General features: G+C 32.5%; 3 protein-coding genes across 3 annotated transcripts in view; all 3 read right to left on the bottom strand.

The window, feature by feature from the left end:
* The window catches only part of LOC134236531 (uncharacterized), a 79,699-nt gene extending 74,480 nt beyond the window's left edge, over positions 1-5,219 (bottom strand). Inside the window, exon 1 of the mRNA XM_062718707.1 lies at positions 4,992-5,219. The gene's annotated coding sequence lies outside the window, so the exon portion shown is untranslated. The remainder of the gene's footprint in view (positions 1-4,991) is intronic.
* Positions 5,220-5,364: 145 nt separating this feature from the next.
* On the bottom strand, positions 5,365-11,280 carry LOC134236533 (cell death abnormality protein 1-like). The gene is made up of 6 exons (XM_062718711.1): positions 10,957-11,280; positions 10,753-10,808; positions 10,382-10,519; positions 7,400-7,545; positions 7,000-7,134; positions 5,365-6,900 (listed from the first exon to the last, which is right to left on the bottom strand). The coding sequence occupies exons 1-5, from the start codon at positions 11,067-11,069 to the stop codon at positions 7,009-7,011; spliced, it is 579 nt and encodes a 192-aa protein (XP_062574695.1). The 5' UTR covers positions 11,070-11,280; the 3' UTR covers positions 5,365-6,900; positions 7,000-7,008.
* An 8,506-nt stretch (positions 11,281-19,786) lies between these two features.
* On the bottom strand, positions 19,787-20,731 carry LOC134236517 (uncharacterized metal-dependent hydrolase TatD-like). The gene has a single exon (XM_062718693.1). The coding sequence runs from the start codon at positions 20,729-20,731 to the stop codon at positions 19,787-19,789; it is 945 nt and encodes a 314-aa protein (XP_062574677.1).
* Positions 20,732-21,768: the final 1,037 nt, after the last annotated feature.

The following is a 21,768-nucleotide window of genomic DNA, read 5'->3' as shown; positions in this document are numbered from 1 at the left end:
AAATCGATATTTTCATAAGTATTACACGCAAAAACATATTGTATTTGGCTATGGTGCGAGTATCTTGGCCAAACACAGTTGTGATTATTACTTACTTTCATCCTTTTTTTACCGGACCAACCTTCCTCTACGAAAACTTGTAACGGTTGAGTAATCTTCATGGAGGATTAAATAGACTGTGAATTATATTGCTACGTAGACTTATACAATATCAAAATAAAGACTTAAAAGCATAATTATTCAAAATTATTTACTTGATACAATTTTTTGTAAAAATAAATAAATTAATAAATAAATCATTATAAATCTGGTAATATTTAAATGGCGTCTAATTTTTGTAAATTCATGCCTTTATAGAGTCTTTAAAATGAAAGTGATTTTTACAGATTGAACTACGTCTATTCTTTTAAACATATTTTAGCCAATTTGCCTAAGTTCAACAAGACGTTGAATTAAGAAGGAAATGGTGAGTATATTTGGATGGCTTTGAACTATTGAAAAAAAATCATATAAATTAAAGAGATTATTATTCTATTCAACTTAGTATAATTTGAACATTTTAGGTCAAATGTGTTGTGAAAAAACCTTAGTTGAAAAAAATATATAATGCATGAATCTCATTCAAAAGGAGAAGCCATCAATGGTTGTTTTATGAGTAATTAAAAATGGACGACTAGAGGTTCAATATTAGTTCTGCAATGGAATTCAAAATACTGGGTTCATTTTCCATCGTCCTACAACCCTGCTGCAAAAAAACATCAAATATAACCCATATATTGAAATAAAATAAACTCTTACAAAGCTTTGCCACCCTTAATCTCAGTTGTCTTTAGTTTTGTTAAAACTTTTTTTTAAAAAAATCAGAAGATTTTTCAATTTCTAACTTGGAAAAATGTACTTTAATCGGTGACTATGAGCAAATGTTAAGGTTACAATGCGGAGGTGTTTTGACATGCATTTTGCTTAACAAAAATACTTAAAGGGGTTAGGAATATAAAACTGTCTCTGCTGTGCTTTCCTTCGTTTTACATTAAATTATTTATTAAATCACTGTCGTACATATGCCAAATCTTGTGCAGTCGTCTGTATGTTTAATCCTTCAGATGAAATCAATATTTTCAGTCAAATATGATGTTATTATGGTATTATTCGTTACATGTAGATACATAAACCGTGTCATTTCCTCGTGTGCACTGTTTTGTTTTTAAAATGTATCCTTATGTATGGAAATTTTATTAATTTAACTTCCTATTTCCGATGATATAGATAAGGGCATACTACATGTATCCCTTTAATTCTTTATTGAGAAGTCTAAATTAAGGAGGAATGCCACACATACTTTTTATTTTATAGATCTCTGAGTCAACCTTTTTCAACAATGGTTTCAGTATTAGCTCTTAAATATTTTATATGAATTTTTTTGTGTTTTTTCAAAGAAAATGAAAAAATTATGTATATCCAAATTAGATGCTTTCTTGTAAAAATGTTGCTGTAGGTGAATGCATCACATGAATACCTAATAAAATATGTAAGGAAAAGCCGTATAGATATTAAAATTTTTTAAATAAAAAAATATTTATTAAAATAAATCACATAATTTGTGAATATTTTTTAAACTTGTGGTTAAAATCTCCTTAAAACCCGACACCACTGGGGAAAATATGTTTGTTAATCATGTTTTATAAACGAAATTGAAACGAAATAGCCAAATTTTAGAGAAATTATTTTTTTTTATTTTGGCCAATCTCGATCAAAATTAAAACGACCCCAACCATAATTGTACAATTATTGGAAATAAATAACATTTCCAAAAGAATACGAGTCTCATTGGGCGGACCCAGGGGGGGGGGTCCGGGGGTTGGACCCCCCCTTATTTTTTACCAAGTGGAGAGAGAGAGAATAAAATGTTATCCAAGAATAAATATTTGTACCTCTAACTCATGTATTGAATAGATAGATTCTCACACATTTCGTTCCATTCACATTTGCCATTCCTTTATATGAGAGAATGGTAGAACACATTCTACTTATTTTTATATATCTTATATCTGATACGTATCATGCGAGGTTTAACTTGATATTAGATTCCCGCGATCTTTGGTTGTGTCGGCTTTATATGTATCGTTTTTTATCATATATTTTGAAGGAACTAACAAATAGCTCTTTGTTTTAAACCCAACCCGCACCCCACCCCAAAAAAGTTTATTTTTAAATTCTGAAAGAAAATTCCATGTACTCTTCGGAAATGCTGCAAATCTATCAATTTTTAGGCTTCAGTAGTTTTTTAAATGTGTTTGTTTATTACTCGGACTGGGGTTACCTATTCCAAGAAAAGAGGGACGTAAAACGGATATTATTTATCACATCTTATTTGTATATAAATAATATTTTTCATTTTCCTTAAAAAAAAATAAAAATAAAAAAAAATAATAATTAAGAGCTAATAACAACCTTTCAATGCTGAAAACATTGTTTAAAAGGGATGACTCAAAGATCTATTAAATGGAAAGTTGGTGTGGCATTCCACCTTAAATTTTCACAGAGAATCAAAGAAAAAAAGTGTATAAGAACGAGTCAGTAACAGTATTTAGCATACTATAATTCAAAGAAAAAATAAAACATACTGTAATGATCAGAAAAGGTCTGGACCACAAGGAAATAGACGGTTTATGAATGTCAAAAATTTACCTTTACAGGGGATTTTATGTACATGTATTATTATCTAGACAAGTTAGCTGCTTATTTGATATTACACGACATAGAATCAGATTGATTTAAATTATTTTAATTTGATTTGTTAACCTCCTTTATTCTAGATGCAGGAATTATCAACTTCTTTTCATAGCTTTCCAAGAAACAGTTTCCAAGAAACTATGTTTGATGGACGATGATGATTTTCGAGTTCGTGCATTGTTGCTGGTGCAAAAAATATTTCGTTTTTTCCTCGTAGCAACAAAAAGACAGGGGCCACAAAATTATTTTACAACCCAGCACAGTGGGTTTTATGCATCAACATTTATTTGAAATTTGATCAGCCATTCAAAACAATCTTACAGTTTTACACGTTGACAAACTTAGAAAGGAGTAGAAAAGATGACAGTTGATTAATTGACCACAGAGATCTAAAAATATCTAGTCAATATTATTGGTTGATATAAAAAAAAGAAATGTCAACAGCAATACATATTGACGCCCTCTGATATCGAATACAATAGTCAAAACTTCCCGAAGTGCATCGTATTCTTAGGATTATTTCAAACACGTTAATTTACATTTAGAAAAATGGGTTTTATGTTCATTTTTCTATTTCTAGTTCCTTTGTATATGGTTAACACTGAGGGCAATATGTTTGAAAAGTAAGAATAAATTAATTTGATCACTAGCATTTATTACCTTAAAATATAAAGCTTATTCTTAAATATTCTAACGAGTAAATTAGCTGAAAATAAAATCATTTGTTACAGTTTCTTATACATATTTTTACAGCTTGGTATTTTTTGAAGATTGTCGAGAATGGGATTATATTTCTTTTTCTTGTAAAGGTTAGTATATACCTTATGAACAATGACTTCACGAAAGAAAAATATGCAGTAAAATATACCGTAAATCTGGAAATTTTTGCTGTAGATAATTTTTGAGCAAATTTGCGAGTTCATTGCATTTGCAAAAATATTTTTCTTTAAAATAAATTACCAATAAGAATATGTAAACAAAGCAGTGGTCATTCGCAAAATTTTGAAACGTAAAAATTAATCAACAGAATTTTGACCCGAATTCGCAAAATAAAATCGACGTAAAAATTTCCAGATTTACGGCATTGTTTATTTTTCTACCTTTCTTGAATATGATGTAGACATTTACATTTTGGAACAATTTCTTAATTAATCTTTAAACATTTTTAATTTACGAAGAGAAAAAAATTAAATCGACTTTTTAAAACCAACTTTTATTAGAAAGATAGATCAATAATTACCCGATTTAAAAAAAAAAAAAACATTGAATATATTTTTATATTAATTTTTCAGACTTCATATTCCTTTCCTAATTTTGTTTTATCTTTATAGACTTTTTTCACTCTCAGATATGTATTTCAACATCCACAGTGCATTTTCTATATTTCCTCTATTTTGATATTAGTCTGTTATCCTGGATATATTGGACCGAACTGTTCACAGATATGTCCGTATCCTAATTATGGCTCAGAGTGTCAGGGCAGATGTGATTGTGATGAGCGCCTCTGTGACATTACTACAGGATGTTACAACGATTCTGGTAAAAACATGTAGTACTTATCTACTGACAGAAATAGATGAATCGTGCCAACAAAATTAATAATCCTTTTATTCCTATTTTTTTTCCTCCTCGTTTCTATGTAAAATCTCTTGGAAAGCACACGATTTTTAAATTCAGAATGATGAGATTCAAACACTTCTTTGGAAAAAAAAATGAATATATTTATATATATATATATATATATATATATATATATATATATATATATATATATATATATATATATATATATATGTATATATATATATATATATATATATTTATTTATACATGTATGACTACATTATCATGGTTTTGCTTTATATAATATTTTAAAGATTATTCCTACAGCCGAGAGTATATTTTAAAAAAAAAAAAACTAAGATTACCTCCTTGGCCCGCCTTACATCCGGGTTTATCATATGAATGAATTCGAATCTATATTTAGACGGAAACATTTAAGACATGTTTATATTTTCTTCATTAAGTTTGGAATTTCCTCATATAATAAAGAAATATAAATCATGACAAATGAACACAGTAAAAATTACATGTATGCTCACATTTTAGCAGAATCTATATTATCTCGTGAATGCCATCTTGTTTTGACAAATATTGATGTAAGTTTATATTTGAATGCAAAAAAATTCATTAACATCAATGATTTGAAAATAAATGTTTCGTGTTTTCTGATCAGGGGTAAAAATAATAAATATTACCTTCAATTTTGCAGAGACCTTTCGTATTTAAGGTTACACGAAAACAGACAAAATTAAGTAGATAACGTGATTATATTGACAAGATACGGTGAATTCTACGAACAATAATTTTTGTATTCACAAATATGAAGAATGCATGCATTGATAAAAAATAAATATTAATCTAATTTTAGTACTAATCGAGATAACATAAAAACACTTACCACAGCAACTAGCACTTGAAGGATTTTAAATCAGTTTATTTCCTACCTTTAATTATCTCTTAAGTATCAATTGAAAATTTTTTTTATACAAATAACATTTGAATTTCTTTATCATAAACATTTTTTTATAAAAGCTCTGAAACTAAATAAATGCGTTTACGTGTTGAAATAAAATTGATGTGTAAGCAACAAACAGAATAAGGTCCAATAATTGCAGCATTTTTTTGAATCATTATTTTATTTTAATATGAGGTGTCCTTGTTATTTGATGAAATGTTTCAATATAATGGAATAAGATGTACAAACGTACAAAAAGTAGGATATAAGACAAATAAAGTCTGGAGTATGTAGAGGCAAAATGTAATTGAAAGTGACATCAAACATCAAACAAACAAACAAATTTATTACACAATAAAAGCAATTAACAAATAAAATCATTAGCTGTCTCATTGACATATAACGATGTAAATGAAAAATATATTTACTTACATGCAGTAATCATATTTACATTTCAAACAAAGCAGTCTACGTGTAACTTTTAAATTTAGCACTTATAAAAACTAGATTTATGTAATCGTACCCAGCAAATTACGTCATACATATTCATTTTAATTCATGTTTGATGTGTATATATGTGTAATCGTACATTAGCAGTTCTACTTTCGATAATGCAAAATTCATATTATAACAGTTGTATATTACGAAAAGTTATTCAACTGATAAGAAAGACATCAATTTGCATTTTGGCGTTTTTTTTTCTTATAATGAAATCTTGTGTTTGCTCACTTCATTCAAAAATTCTTTATTATAAGGAAGAGTACTTGTCACTCTAATGGATTATACTAGTATTGGTATATTTTAATACTTTGCACAATGTACAGTAGACTGAACTACAAAATAAGATACTGATTAAAGCAATGTTAACAAAAACAACATAATGCAAAATGTTAAATGTAAATCAGTCAACATTAATGCAAAAGAACCTTATTTATGCATGCATGGAGAAAAGAAAACATTTCATTCAAATTTTTACATTTGTTGAAATGAAAAATAAGGCAAAGGAGGTCTTATCTTTGCATAATAAACTGAACTAAACCAATAAAAAAATCCGCATTGTAGGAAATCTTCCTTCATTTAGTACTGGCATGTGTGTTCGCCTTAAGGACAATGAAATATCACTCCAAACATTTTTCATTAATGTTGTACTGTTTTGTTTCACTTAGGACGTCAACAAAGTGCTTTATTTAGTTACTTATCAATGGGAATAAGGATTTCATTATCAATTCCAGAATAAACGGATATAAAACTGACCGAGGGATTTGGAGCACTTCGTGAATCATCGGCATCAGAAGCTGGACACTCCACAGCCTCGTAGAGATTGGACACGTCCAACTGGCATGGTGTATTTCCAGTGTTAGAGTTGGGATTTTGATTGTTCACATATAGAGAGGAAAAGTAGCAACAACTTTCTCCTGCCAAGTTGGTAGATTCGATGCAGCTTACGGTTTCTTTAGGACTTACCTTTTCATTATGTATCATGATATTGTCAGATCTTTTGTTACACCACTTCCGAATTTTAAGTCTTTGAAACCAAATCAAAGCCCCAAAAAGAAGAAGAATAACAAGCAGCACGGATATGATAGCGGCAGCAATAGACGTTTTCATCTGAGATCTGGATACTTTCACAGCAACAAGACCTTTCTTCTCTGAAAGAAAATTTTATATATAAAAAACATTAAAATATCATTTGTTTCGTTAGACACTTATCACGAAATATTTTATAGGAAACAAATCATAAATCAAACCCTTTTCTTCTATACACCCAAGAACGTGATCACATTGGTTTTGGGGGCAAATGCATCTTGTTTGGCAATATTTGCCAAAATTTGGATATCGACACTTGTAGGCTCAGCCAATTCCAAAATATCCAGGTCTACAGCCTATTTTAGAAATTAATTGGTATTCTTGTATTCTGCCGACTTTTATGACAAAACAAACAAACGAGATTTGATGGAATTGATAGATTTGATTAATATGTCAAATATTACATTATTTTACACAAATGCACAGAGAGATAAATAAAACATTTTTTTCATATCAAGATAAACATCAAGTTTCAACATACAGTATCAAAAATTAGTTAAAATTCAGTTAAAACATCAAAGCGATAGTACAAAATGTTAATCTTAATTTATTTAGTTTTACCCTCTCTTTTTGAACATCCAAGGACGTTGTCAACATCTCGCTCGAACATTCACAAAACTCTTGACATAATTCGCCAAAACTAGGATATCGACAAGGAGTAGAACAGTTTTTGCCATGATATCCTGGAGTGCATTTTCTACCACTTTCTAATAATTAATCAGATCTTGATATTATATTTGAATATATACTAAGCAAAATAAGATAAGCAATTAGAATGTTTCACAAAACACAGAGTAATGAAATCAATTAAGATACAATAAGATATATCATCTTTGATACGCAAGGTTTCCATTGCAAAACAAAAAGGTCTAACTCCATCAGCATAGTTAATAATTTTAAAACTTGCTGCTATTGTCTTTGAATCAAATAAAATATTGTTGCTTCTTTATCTTACTTTACCTCAGTTCGAGTTTATTTTCTATGAAGTTATTTTAATATTAATATTTAATAATTGATTGCTAAAACTTATTATCAAAATCCACATTAGATGAATGAAAACGTACAAATACAGTGTAAAATTAAAATGTTAATATATATTCTGTCTCTAAATCATTTTTTCTTTGAAACCTTTTAGGGAATATTTTTAAAAAGCTTGAAATATTTTTACAGCCCATTTGATGATTTGTTGCAATTTTATCAATTAGACTCGTAAAAGACAGTGCTGATGCCGTCATATTATCTTTATCTTATACTCTATTAATTATAAGATGGCCATGGCATTCGCTTTTTTGGGCCAAGCGAATTCACGGTATAAGATTTCATTGCAAGAGAACAAAAGTCTTTTTTATAGATGGAGGATATGGAGATGAAGAACAGAATTCAACATCAAAGTCCGTAAAACAATAAAACTAGGAGCAGAGCAAACACGGACCTTCGAAACATCAGAGATGCGATCATGTGCGATAAATATCAAATGTAAACTATACAATAAAAACATGTAAGGCGTAGACAATTTAACGGCTAATCGGATATGTAATATCGTCCACTTTCACAAAGAGACATGGGCAATTATTGCCTTGCTGTGAAGGTTTAATACCTAAATTATCTCTACAGAATTATGTAGTACTGTCAAAAAAATATAATGACTGGGGACACCTGCAATAGGTGAAGTCTAACCATAAAATGAGTAGTAAGAATAAGTCTTCCTGGAGGAAAGTGTGGCTTCGGAGAAAAAAGAAACCTCTCCCAGCGTCCTCCATTTCTATTCCACTGAGCTAATTTCACTCTCTAAAGCTATACTTCCGGGGAAAATCTTACTTTTAAGCAAGACCTCTAGGAGAAGCTTAAGTCTAACTGTGGTGGAGTCTTACGCTACAAAACATATGTTACAACTGCAAGTGCAAGGGAAAATTTCAATAAGTGGCACTTCGACTTAAGCAAGTACGTATGTGAGTAAAAAAAAATCTCAAGTTGAACGTTTTACAACATGCAATCAATGAATTAAAAAAAATTTATAAAATACGTAAAATTAGATATTAGTATATCGATATTAAAGATTTATGTTTAAAGTAATGTATATAGCATTATATTACATTCATCTAATGGACTTTATATCAACGCAATTTAATTATAAACCTCATACATGTATATATACAACATTCTCGTATTCTCCTATAACAAAATAAATACACTTAATAGAAAATACAGCTATTTGCGATAGGGATCTATCACTTCCTTTTCTGGTTAAACATAATTTTGATTCCTTTTTATCTATGTACATGTATTAACTTAATCAGGAAATAACAAATTTTCGAGGGCCTTTATCTTTCACTTTCTTTTGTTTTGGTAAAACACAAGTAAACTGACGTGGAGATAACATCATTGATCGCATAATAATTATTTTAAAACAACATATGCATAAGCAGCAACTTAACGTTGATGTCATAATAACATATTGCAAAACTGTTACTTGCTATTTCAAGGACAAAGTTATTTACTATTTCAAGGACATATTAACGAATATTAATAAACTTCTGTTGTTCATAGAACTATTTACAAGCTCTTAATAATGCAAAGTTAAATTTTTGTCGTCCTGTACAATATTGTTTTCTGAAATAATACTAAATATTTGATTGTACACATGTCTGACTTCTGAAATATTTCATACTTTAATTTAGTCAAATTGATCGTAAAAATTGCCACTTTTTTAAAATACTCTGTTTGGTATATAAGTCTTCTGAAATTGATGTTAAAAATACTTTTTTACTGATTGACAGTATCAATGTAGTTCTTATATATCAAGGCTTCTAAAAGTTTGCTGATGCCCCATGTGTACCAATTATGCCCCGTAATAGGCACACGGCATTTAGTATGCATTGAAATAAAAACTTATTTGTAAAACTGTCTTGTTGTGGCCTTAATTTTATTTATATACATTGCCGACTTTTCCATTAAAAAAAAAATATGCTCAGCGTATTTCGAAATATCCCTTTCAACTGGAGATAAAATAATAAAGAGTCTGGCAGATTTGTTTTATATCTCGATGTATTGTACAAGAAAAATGCATAATTATGAATGTCGAATAACTGTTGTCGCAAAAACAGCTGAATTGAAGTCTGAAGAAGAATGAAGAATCATGCTCGGATTATCACAGGACAAAATGAATTGCAGAAATGTTTTTATTATTTGAACAATTTATGCAAAAATATATTTCGCGGGTGGAACAGACTTTTTTATATAACAACCTCTGTTAAGGGGATAGAAATAACGAATTTTTCTGGACCTGTGACAGTTTCACAGTAATATGAAATTTATCACTGTTAACAGTTATCTTTCTTATTCCATGAATAAACTGGAGCTTTTCACACTTTAAAATGTAACAGTAAGTAATTTTTCTGTAATAAACCTCTAATTTCGATCCCTTTCATACTTTAGGATTGAAATGCATAATGCATGTATAAGTTGCAGGACAAACATGTAATAAAGTACTAAAAGAAAACATTTTTAAACATACTATTTTTTTCTATGAATGTTAATCATTACCTTTTTCTCTACTACATCCGTCTCTATAGTGAAAGCTAGACACTGGGCAATTGCATTTTTGCTGACAAAGATTACCATAGTTTGGATATTGGCATTTGTGAGTACAAGATTTTCCAAAATAACCGGGTTGACAACCATCTAAATTATATTTTTTTAGAAGAGTTTACCGTTAGAACTATTCTATATCGTGTCATAATTCTTATTTATTTTTTTCATTTGATGTAATAATAATAAATTAGTTTATTTAAGTCATAAACTTCTGCTTGGAAAGATAATATCTCTATAAAGTAATAAGAAATGCTTAATAGTAAATGGATGCACTACCTTAAAAGTTATATAAAGTTGAAATATAAGTGAAAAAGAAAATATACCTTCGCATTTATTCTGAATGTCATTCCAAGACCCAACACAACATTTTTTACCTTCTCTGCGGAAACAAGAAAAAAACGAACAAACATGCTTTTAAGAGTAATGTAAAAAAATCAGAAAAGTACAACAAGAAAATGTACAAAATAAGTGCAGATTACATAATTATCAAAAATAATATGCTAATCTGTTCATTTAAACATTTTTACATACTACACTGGAGTGCCGCAGATTCTAAAAGTAACATAAACAGTAAGAAAGTGAACATGGACTCCATTTTCCTCATTAAAATAACGGTAGTTTTCATTAGTATTTGATGCATTGCTTTGCATTTTCCAAACCATACTCTAATAAAATTTGGCTCAAAGCCAGTCACATTCTCCAAATATTAAGAGGAAATGCAAAATTGTTATTCTCTGGTTGATTGTAAAGAGATTATCTCTTATACAATTTTACCGGAATTAAGTTTAGGAGAGATTTTTATAACAATACGAAACTAGAATAATACTATAACACATGTACTTGTCCTCAAGCTGCAAATGTGGACATCTTGTTTTCTATTACATTGATGATAAAAAAACGGAATCTCAAAAGTCAAAATGGACGTTCCTCTTGTTATGCACCTAAAATTTAAAATCTTTTTTTTATTCGTTATACTTTTAAGATATTTAGCTGTTATAAAATAAATAAAAGTTTGAGTTTAACATGAGCTCTGCCTTACTACAGCCCCCATCCCCAACCCTGCAAGAAAAGTAGAACCCCCCGACGGATATTTGTAACATTTTATATCTTCAACTTTCCTGTATGTCGACATAATTTTGTTGGTCCCAAAAAAAATATATTGTCTCCGTATGCCACTTCTTTACACATGAGATCTCATGAGCTATTGACCTTGAAGATTTTGACCTATTTGACCCCAGATCCCATTCTACGGTTAATAGTTTATATTTTCAATTTGAATCGTTAGACTCCGTTTTCTGAACATATTAATATATTGTTTATGCATTGAAAAATCAACAAAACCAAATGTCAACAAAACGCATGTGGCTAATGCTCAGGTTAAATAAACCCTTATAAAAAGGCATGGAAAAAATTTCCCCATCAATTCCTATGACGTCATTTTACCCTATTATGGCGTCGATGTTGATGTAGTTCACCACTTTCTACTTGACCAAAAAATATGGTTTACTAACAAAGGTGAAATGATAAATTATGTGTATCTTTTAAGTTAACTTTGTCTAATAGGCCAATAAGGTAAATTGACGTACATGTAGTAGGAATTGATGAGAAAATTTTTGCCATGCCTTTTGACATCTAATATTTTTGATTAAACAGAATTTACTACTCAATGAAAAATAAAAAATTAAGTGCGTGTTCATTTCTCACTAAAATAGTTTGTAGATCAAATATAAAATCTGATCGTGTGACCATCCCGACAATTGACTCCATTCGACTTACCTGAGCAGGCTGAGCAGGTCAAATGAAAATCAGAAGAAAAATCTCATTGTGTGACCGCACCTTTGGTAACTGTATATCTCACTTCAATTTCATTAACCGTGTAGTGTAAGGCAGTGCCACGGAAACAAAGAAAAACAGTTAATTTTACTAGTTTGCCTCGTAAGTCGTTCACCGTGATTTGTAATTATTCTTTTTCCTAGCTAAGATAGTAAACAGTGAAGTGGAGATCGTAAAAATACTTAGATACAACTAGTGAAAGTTGCTTATAAATTCTAGATTAACTGATGTTATCTAGTCAATCTACCCAATACCTAGTAAAACTACTTTTAAGGTAGTGATTATGTGGACAGTAAATTTACTAATCTTCTTAGTGAATTTCACTAGTTTTTTTCTTCAGTGTATGATTGCCATATCAGTCAATTGAGATCTCCAACAGTTGAAGCTTCGTATGAACGCCTATAAGACGCAAATGATCGCAGATTGAGCGCAGTTATAGCGGACTGTCCACAAATTGCTTTAAAATTATTCTCAGAAAAGAGGACATCCAAACAAAACATATCACTGGTAGGAAATATTAGAAATATTCAGAATTAAATTTATAAACACATTTTATTGGACATTTAAAAAAAAAAGAAATAAATTATTCAACACAATAGGGAATACATGAAAATTAATGGAACATGAAATACGTATACGTGTAATATTAATTCTTAATAGTCATTATGAAAGCATCCCTAAAGAATGTCATAAACAGCACTAAAAAAATTTAAAATTGCGCATCCGCTTAAAGGCTTTGAGCTTTGAAGTTTTATATGTTTCCTTATATCTAGATAAATAATTCTTTTATAAATCGTTTTAATTTTTTTAATATCATTACGACAAAGTCACGTTGGCGTTCGTAAAGAAAGCAAGACATTGGTGCTTGGCTCCGACCATTGCACTTTGGAGTCTTACAATACATACATGTATACGAGGGTTGTCCCACAATGTCGTAGACAATGTTTATAACTTTTTCAACACACAACCAATACTAACTAAAGAGCTCGATTCACTTTATGCATAAAACGGCCCTGTAGATATACCAATTTATTGACTTACATTTTATGCTCCATTTTAAACATTAACACTAGAGGTACTGTGAGCAATGAGCTCACTAAATGATACCCCCCGCCTCCCATATGATTATAACTGATGACAAAGTCCATGTTTTGCTGTGCCCGGGAAACCCAAAATATGTGTCGGATCAAAAAGTAAAATAGGAGGTGCACAATGGCAATATGTAATAAAGATTCTGCGAAAGTTTCATCAAATTTCATTCAGTGGTATGAGAGGAGTTGCGGATAAGAGATGGGTACCCCAAAGCGTAACAGACGGACGGACGGACAGACGGACGGAATTCCCGATTACTATATACCCTCCCGCTTTTCAAGCGGGGGGTATAATAAAGTAGAGACTGAGTTCTTTCTTTCCTATCAAAATTTTCCCCTCAAACACCAGGTCTTTGAACACAGGCTTTGTGGAATTGCAATGTTCTTAAAATTTTTAAGTGAACAGGTATGTTTAAGTACGTTTAGAGAGGAAAAATAATATGAGCGCACCCTCTGATCTTAACAATAAAACACGTCTTGTAATCCTCAGGATCCGTTCTATCATTTACTAGTTTTATATTTTAGATCAGAGGGTGCACGCCATATCAAATATCGACATATAGCTTTACAAATTTGCCTCTTATGTATACTTTTTCAGAATATGAGAAAATTGACGCATTTCACGACGTTATATTGCATTGAATAGCCAGAAAATTGCGTCATTTTTATAGATATGAAGTCACCAAAGATCTAAGTACATGTAATATTCAATGCATTGTAAACTAAAACTAAGAAATTTCAGTTTTCCAGGAATTCACAAGGCCAAAAGGGACAAAAAGGAACTTTTGTGTTCTTTTGCATAGGCATAATACATTCAAAGTTCTTAAAAATTGAAAATTATGAAGTCTATATCTTTCAAATTAATGGTATTAGGACGCATTATATGAAGTCTGATATGGTCTGTCGGCTCACGAACAATTTCGGAATTATTTATGCATATAACTTTTACATTTGCTTTTATTTCTTTGAACTTGAAGTTGCATCAGTGTTACCAGAATGAAAATTTTAATGATATATCTAATTTTCATATATAGAACATTGAAATTTTTCTTCAATGACCCAAAATGACCTTGGTTCAAGGTCATGACACACCCTTATGGCATGGGCAGTCTTTGTGTGAAATGAGAACATACCAAGTTTATCCATAGAAAAGATCTGGACTGGACACGAATTATGATTTTTTTTAGTGACCTTGAACACAATCTTAGGTCATGGGCAATATTTGAGTGAAATAAGAACATACCAAGTTAATCCATAAAAAAGATATGGATCGGACACAAATTATGAAATATTTCTTCCAGTGACCTTGAAATTCCACAAATGTCCTTGGCCCACGGTCATGACACACTCTTATTGCATGGGCAGCCTTTGTGTGATTGATTGATTGATCATGATTGATTGTATATTGTTTAACGTCCCTCTTGAGAATTTTTTATTCATATGGAGACGTCACCGTATGCCGGTGAAGGGCTTCAAATTTTGACCTTTACTCGGCACTCAGGGCCATTGAGCAGTGAGGTATCTTTATCGTGCCAACGCCTGCCGCTGACATGGGGCCTCGGTTTTTAAGGTCTCATCCGAAGGACCCGCAACTTTCACTTCAAAGTGCCGAGCGCATGGCGAAGGAACAGTTGCTACCTATTTTAACGAGGAGTAGCATTTTGAAAGAATTTCATAGAAATTTCTATTTTTAGTAACAATAGCAACACCACTTATCGAAATCAAAAACCGATTCACAGAATTATGTATCTTAGTGTAGTCTACTTGTGTGCCAAATTATATTGAAATCAGACCAAAACTGTAGGAGAAGTAGCATTTTAAAAGAATTTCACAGAAATTTCTATTTTTAGTAACCACGGCAACACCGTTCATCGAAATCAAAAACCGATACACAGAATTATGTATGTTTGTGTAGTCTACTTGTGTGCCAAATTATATTGAAATCAGACCAAAACTGTAGGAGAAGTAGCATTTTAAAAGAATTTCACAGAAATTTCTATTTTTAGTAACCACGGTAACACCGTTCATCGAAATCAAAAACCGATATACAGACTTATGTATTTTTGTTTAGTCTACTTGTGTGCCAAGTTATATTGAAATCAGACCAAAACTGTAGGAGGAGTAGCATTTTGAAAGAATTTCACAAAAAATTCTATTTTTAGTAACCACGGTAACACCGTTCATCGAAATCAAAAACCGATACACAGAATTATGTATCTTAGTGTAGTCTACTTGTGTGCCAAGTTATATTGAAATCAAACCAAAACTGTAGTAGGAGTAGCATTTTGAAAGAATTTCACAGAAATTTCTATTTTTAGTAACCACGGCAACATTCATCGAAATCAAAAACCGATACATAGAATTATGTATCTTTGTGTAGTCTACTTGTGTGCCAAGTTATATTGAAATCAGACGAAAACTGTAGGAGGCGTAGCATTTTGAAAGAATTTCATAGAAAATTTCTATTTTTAGTAACAATAGCAACACCACTTACCAAAATCAAAAACCGATACACAGAATTATGTATCTTAGTGTAGTCTACTTGTGTGCCAAGTTATATTGAAATCAGACCAAAACTGTAGGAGAAGTAGCATTTTGAAAGAATTTCACATAAAATTCTATTTTTAGTAACCACGGTAACACCGTTCATCGAATTCAAAAACCGATACACAGAAATATGTATCTTAGTGTAGTCTACTTGTGTGCCAAGTTATATTGAAATCAGACCAAACCGTAGGAGAAGTAGCATTTTGAAAGAATTTCACAGAAATTTCTATTTTTAGTAACCATGGCAACACCGTTCATCGAAATCAAAAACCGATACACAGAATTATGTATTTTTGTGTAGTCTACTTGTGTGCCAAGTTATATTGAAATCAGACCAAAACTGTAGGAGGAGTAGCATTTTGAAAAATTGTTTACAGACAGACAGACGGACGGACAGACGGACGGACGACGGACGCATTACTATCGCATAAGCTGTTCTGGTCTCTGACCAGTAGAGCTAAAAATGGCCGCGTATATTTATAGTTCCGTAAAATCGGTACCTTATCCGGAACTGCCTAAACGACTGTACCTAATTTAAATGCCTCCATCCATGTTTTTATAATAGAGAAACCATACTCTGTCCGAAAGAAAATGTTCCGGAATTTGTATGTGCGGTAGGTGTTGAAAACTGGCTTTTATTTCTTGATACTCAAAGTCAATACGGTAATAATGATTGTACAAAATTTTAATCAGAAATACTATGTTATACACCATGAAAAAAAAAAGTATACCATATCCTCAAGTATATTCTGTAAAATAAGGGCGAAAAAAGGGACCAAGCTACTATAACTTAAGTGGAAAACTCCTTTTTCGGTAAAGTCTGTTATATCAAGAACGTTATGTCTATACAATTAGCAACTGAATAATTCAGAGCATGCTACACAAGGTAACGCAAGAATCTCTGAATATCCTAAAATATCGCAGCCATCGAAAGAAATCCAGGTCTTAAATATAATCCAATAGATTGACTAATTTTTAGAAATAACTAGAACTTAACAATTATTTTTAAAAATTTTAAGCTCTCAAAGGATCACTTCATTATAAATAGGAATCTGACCTATAGGACAGGGCTTGATTTTTTCTCTACAAAAAGCTTGTCGGTTTCCCTTCCGAATAATGACATAAGGCTGAATGCATTAAACAGTTTTTTTCCTAAATCTTTTTTATTTTTTTTCCCCTGTTTTTCTTAAATCTTTATTTCAGTGAGTAGAGGTAGAAGGAACCCTTTTATTGATTTTTCTAAGTTTCTTATATCTTAATGTAATAGCTGATATTTTTCTTTACGTCTCATTGTGCATATTTGTAATGTCTACTGTCTCTAAAATTCTATTCTTTATGGCTAGGCTATTGATCCGTAGATATAATGTACATATATAACATATAAACATGTCATTAATGTGTGCAAATTATATAGGCCTAAATGAGATCTAAAGGAGTACAGTTATTGATATTTGTAGCCAAAATCAATGCGATTAAATGCTAAGGAATATACTAGTATATAATTAAAATTTAACGCAGCCCAATGCTGCCAAGAATACCTGTATCAAATACACGGCCAGGAACACGTTAAGTTCCAAGAGAGTACCGTTGTCAGAAACATTTAAAGTTAAGCACTAAAAATGGCTCGTTGTCATGAAAATACAGGCAAGGTTATGACAAAAACTGTCCGCTGTCATTACCTTAGAAGACAGGTCGTGAGCAGTTTTTCATTTTTAAAGTTAAATAATTTCAACCAATTGCAATGTCTGAAATTGCAATGGGGAACAGGACTGACACCCCCTTTGGTGTTGTATGAATTTCAGCCGTTAAAACAAAGTAATAAAAGGGGAGTTTGCGTTGGCGATATTAAACCCTGGTGAAATCAAAAGTGGATTTCATTCATTTTCCTTCTGAGATTTTATATTTTTTGTAAATAGAAATATTTGATAATATGAAATATTGTTTGTAAATATTATTATCTGTGCTAAATATGCATGAACACGAAACGTGAACTCTACATTCATTTAAAGGTAAGTTACGCTTCACTGATTTTAGCAACACGTTCAATTGTCATTGAATCTCTCACCTCCCGTGGTACACACTTTCCAGCATTAAATTGAAAAATGTTAATGCTCATGCTATTCACGCTTTATTAGGGGTATAAATACCGCGAACATTTAAATGATTATCAGGATAAGTTTTGAAAGCAGAGCTATGCCACGTTTGAATCGACAACAGAGGGACCAAGCCATAGGAAGATTGCATGCTGGGCAAGCTGCCAGGGTGATAGCAAACGACTTCAACTGCAGTATACGCACAATTGAACGTTTACACCAACGTTTCAGTGCAACTAACAGCACAGACGATCGCCCACGTAGCGGTAGACCACAAGTTACAACGCAAAGACAGAACAGGTTCATAGTGCGCCAGCATTATGTTGTAAAAATGGAGTTATCATGAAAAATATACAATGCGTTTATACACTTGCATAAAAAATTACTTTTTCTGAAGTAATTAATATATACGAGGTTTGTCCCGTAAAATCGTGAACAAAACGTTTTTCTCGAAAAGTAATGGGCGCACTGTGCTGAAAATTTCAGTAAATAATTATTTATCATATTTAAGTACATGATAATTTTTTTGATAAAATATAGCTAAAAATAAAGATTTTATTATGCTTGAATGTGCACGGTGTTCTGTCCTACGGCGCACGGTCAAAAAACCAAGGTTTTACTAAAGAATACACAAGTTTGAATTTAAAATAAAAGTTTAAAATACATAAGATTTGGATTAAAATTATCCTAATTCAATTCCACAATCAATTTTGTAGTATTTGTAAAAATTTAAAGGCATTTGGTTATTTTTTGGCAGTTTCTCGAGTATTCGAAATGGGAAAGTGGTAAACACAACACACTAAAAATGGCGACGTTGTATGACGTTACGGCGCACCGGGAGCAGTTTAGTTTTATTTCGATGTTGTAATGACCCCTTTAGAGACTTGAAATGACCATAGAAGAAAAAAGATTATAAAAATATCACCATATCTTAGGTATACAAATGAAATGGGAGTTTTCTTAGCGAAGTCTTTTTTGATCGAGTCCCTGGGGAGTACAAAGCATACGGACAAACTCCTAATGTAATAGCAAAAGACGCTGTCACAATAGACCGCCGATATGAGATTTTCTATTAGTTGAATGATTGTGAGAATATTTTCCGTAACTTACTAATAAATCTTCAGAAGATCGCATGAGGGTGCCAATTGGTTCTTCGACTGTCTATGGCGACTAAAGAATGTGTATCAATGAAATTCCTTAATTTCAAGTCGGACTCATCCAACTTCATTTTCTGCAAAGATAAAACGTGACGCTGTTTTAGACACTTTGACGTTATAATCCACGCGCCGTAAGGTGATACACTACATGGCCTAAAATCTAATAATTTGTTTATTTATGAATATATTCATATGAAATTTGCTGTGTATATTACTAAAATATGTACTTAATAATAGTGAAAAATTCAGAACGCAGTGATGTTTATTTTTCACATTAGACAACTTGTCCACGATTTAACGGGACAACCCTCGTACATATAAGGAAAATACACTATATAGTTGATGGACATGTTGAAAAAAAAATTATAATTTGTAGAACTGCCTGGCATTGTTGTTACATGCCTCCAGGATAAATGAAACAGGTGTGCTGCAGATAGAAGCAATTTGTGCAGCAAGAGATGCTAACTTCCAGGGGTGGTTCATCTTGCATCCAGGAGCTGGCAATAAATATGGAGCATCTGTCTCCAACAACGAGCGCTCAACTGGGATCCTAGACACCAGATTTTGGTCCTGCACTGATCTCATTGTGACTCCAAATTTCACTGCACGCAATTCCATCTCCCATTGGCGTAGCTCCTACACAGAACCTGTGAAGCAATGTCGATGGAAAGTATGGTGTGTCATGTCCATCATCCGGATCATGACCAAGGTGCGTTTGGCTGCCTCACCGGATCCATCATCCCTGCAGTGCAGAATGACGTGCTTATCGACATCTCTTGCCATATTAAGGGCATCTGCTAGAAACTCCTGCTGGGTATGCAAAAAACGCTCCTTTCTTGCCTCTAGCCTCACACAGGGGTTGCATCTGCAATTGGTGGTGAGATCGATGCCAACCTCCCCAACGGCTACACAACGATGATGTGTTACCAAGTCCATGAGTCTGTCAAGGTACTGCCCTGCCAGGTCAGCAACATGTGGGTGGATACCAAAGGAGACTGATATGTTTTCGTCATCCAATACGTGTACCTGCCAAGATTCCCATTGACGGGGAAAGACATAGTTAGCTACGGCATGTAGCACCTGAACCCTTCCACCGAACTGCTGCTCTAGTTCAAACCAGGTCTTGAAGTTGGTCCTGCGCAGGATTTGGTCGAGGTGGAAATGACTGTCAACAATTCTGGCCATGACGGGGTTCCCTGCTATATCAAAGGGTCTATCAATGGTCATACCATTCGCCAAAAGCCGCTGTTGATGCTGCCTGAACATTTCCTGCTGTTCCATACTCAAGCCCTTCAGTAGGGTATGAGATCCAAGAACATTACATTTTAGATGTAAAGGGAAAGCAACAAAGTCACTCGATAATGGTTTATCTAGTTTAACTGATACCTTTGCAATAGTGATAGGCGGTACACATGTTGTCCTCCGTATCCGGTTGTCAGAGCGTTGTTGCCCTTCAGGTGGTTCGGATATCAACTTTATAGGAAATTTCCTGCCCTCGAGAAACAGCACTCCCTTCTTAATGTTGATGATCCTGTGGTTGGCTTCCAGAAAATCTATTCCCAGGATCATGTCATCATTCATTGATACCGCACAGTAGTCCCAAGTTACATGAAGATCACCAATATTGAGAGGAACGTTCTTGAGCAATCTACCATACACTATTTCGGCACCAACCCCTTTAAGCTTTATGAACTCAGATGTACAGCTATCTGGCTGTCTGGCACTATTTTATCATTGACAAGGGTTATCATACCAGCTGTGTCAACAATTACATTAATAGGCTTTTCTCCTATGATGACATTTAGTTTGATGATTTTTCCTAAAGTCCTCCTGATAGTAACAACGTTATCTTCTAGGCCACTTTTATCAGGGGTCAAGTGTGGGCCTACTGGCTTGACCCTTTTCTGTTTCAATCACCCTTCATTGGGCTTTTCACTTCATTTGAAGTATTGTTGTCTCTTTTGTTTGGAGAAGAGAAATGCTGGCCACTGGCTAGTGATCGACTAGGACTTTGAGATCTCTTTAGGAAACGCACTTTCAATAGTGGTGAACTTCTCTGATTTCTGCCAAAGGATTTCTGAATTGTTGTGGTTAATTTCTCAACTAAAGTTGTAAGGTGTAAGATTTGCTTACCCAGAGAATTATTGTTGTCTTCCTTAGAGGGCTTAGTATCAGCCCTACGATCTTAAGATTCACCTGCCGGGGATTCCTCCCTGCTCGAGAATGAAACTTGTCGTTGAGAATAATAGGCTACTCTGGTGCTTCCTCTGGTCCCGTATAAAGCACGATGGTTCGCGATGGCTGTTTTCACATACTTTACAGCTTTCTGGAGTGTTGTTGGTTCTCTATCCATAGCTTTCATAGCAGCTTTTTTATCTTGACAGCCACGTAGGAAGGTTTCTATTGCTATTTCCTCAATCATGTTCCCTTCACAGCTCTCATAACAATCTAATGCTAGGAAGTAGAGTAGCTGAGAAAATTCTTCCACATTCTCATTTTCCAGTTGCCTAGTAAAGGGGAGCTGGCGACGAGCCAGAATAGGTACTTCCTTTCTGCTGAATCTCTGTTTTAACTTCCGTTTCAGCTCTTTATAGTCACCATTCTTGTTCACTTTCCTG

Source organism: Saccostrea cucullata, unplaced genomic scaffold (assembly GCF_032062105.1).
Source record: "Saccostrea cucullata isolate Sc308-1 unplaced genomic scaffold, CSIRO_AGI_Scuc_v1 ctg340, whole genome shotgun sequence".
Lineage (NCBI taxonomy): Eukaryota > Metazoa > Mollusca > Bivalvia > Ostreida > Ostreidae > Saccostrea > Saccostrea cuccullata.
The sequence above is the reverse complement of the archived record's forward strand: the minus strand, read 5'-3'. Positions and strand labels throughout refer to the sequence as shown.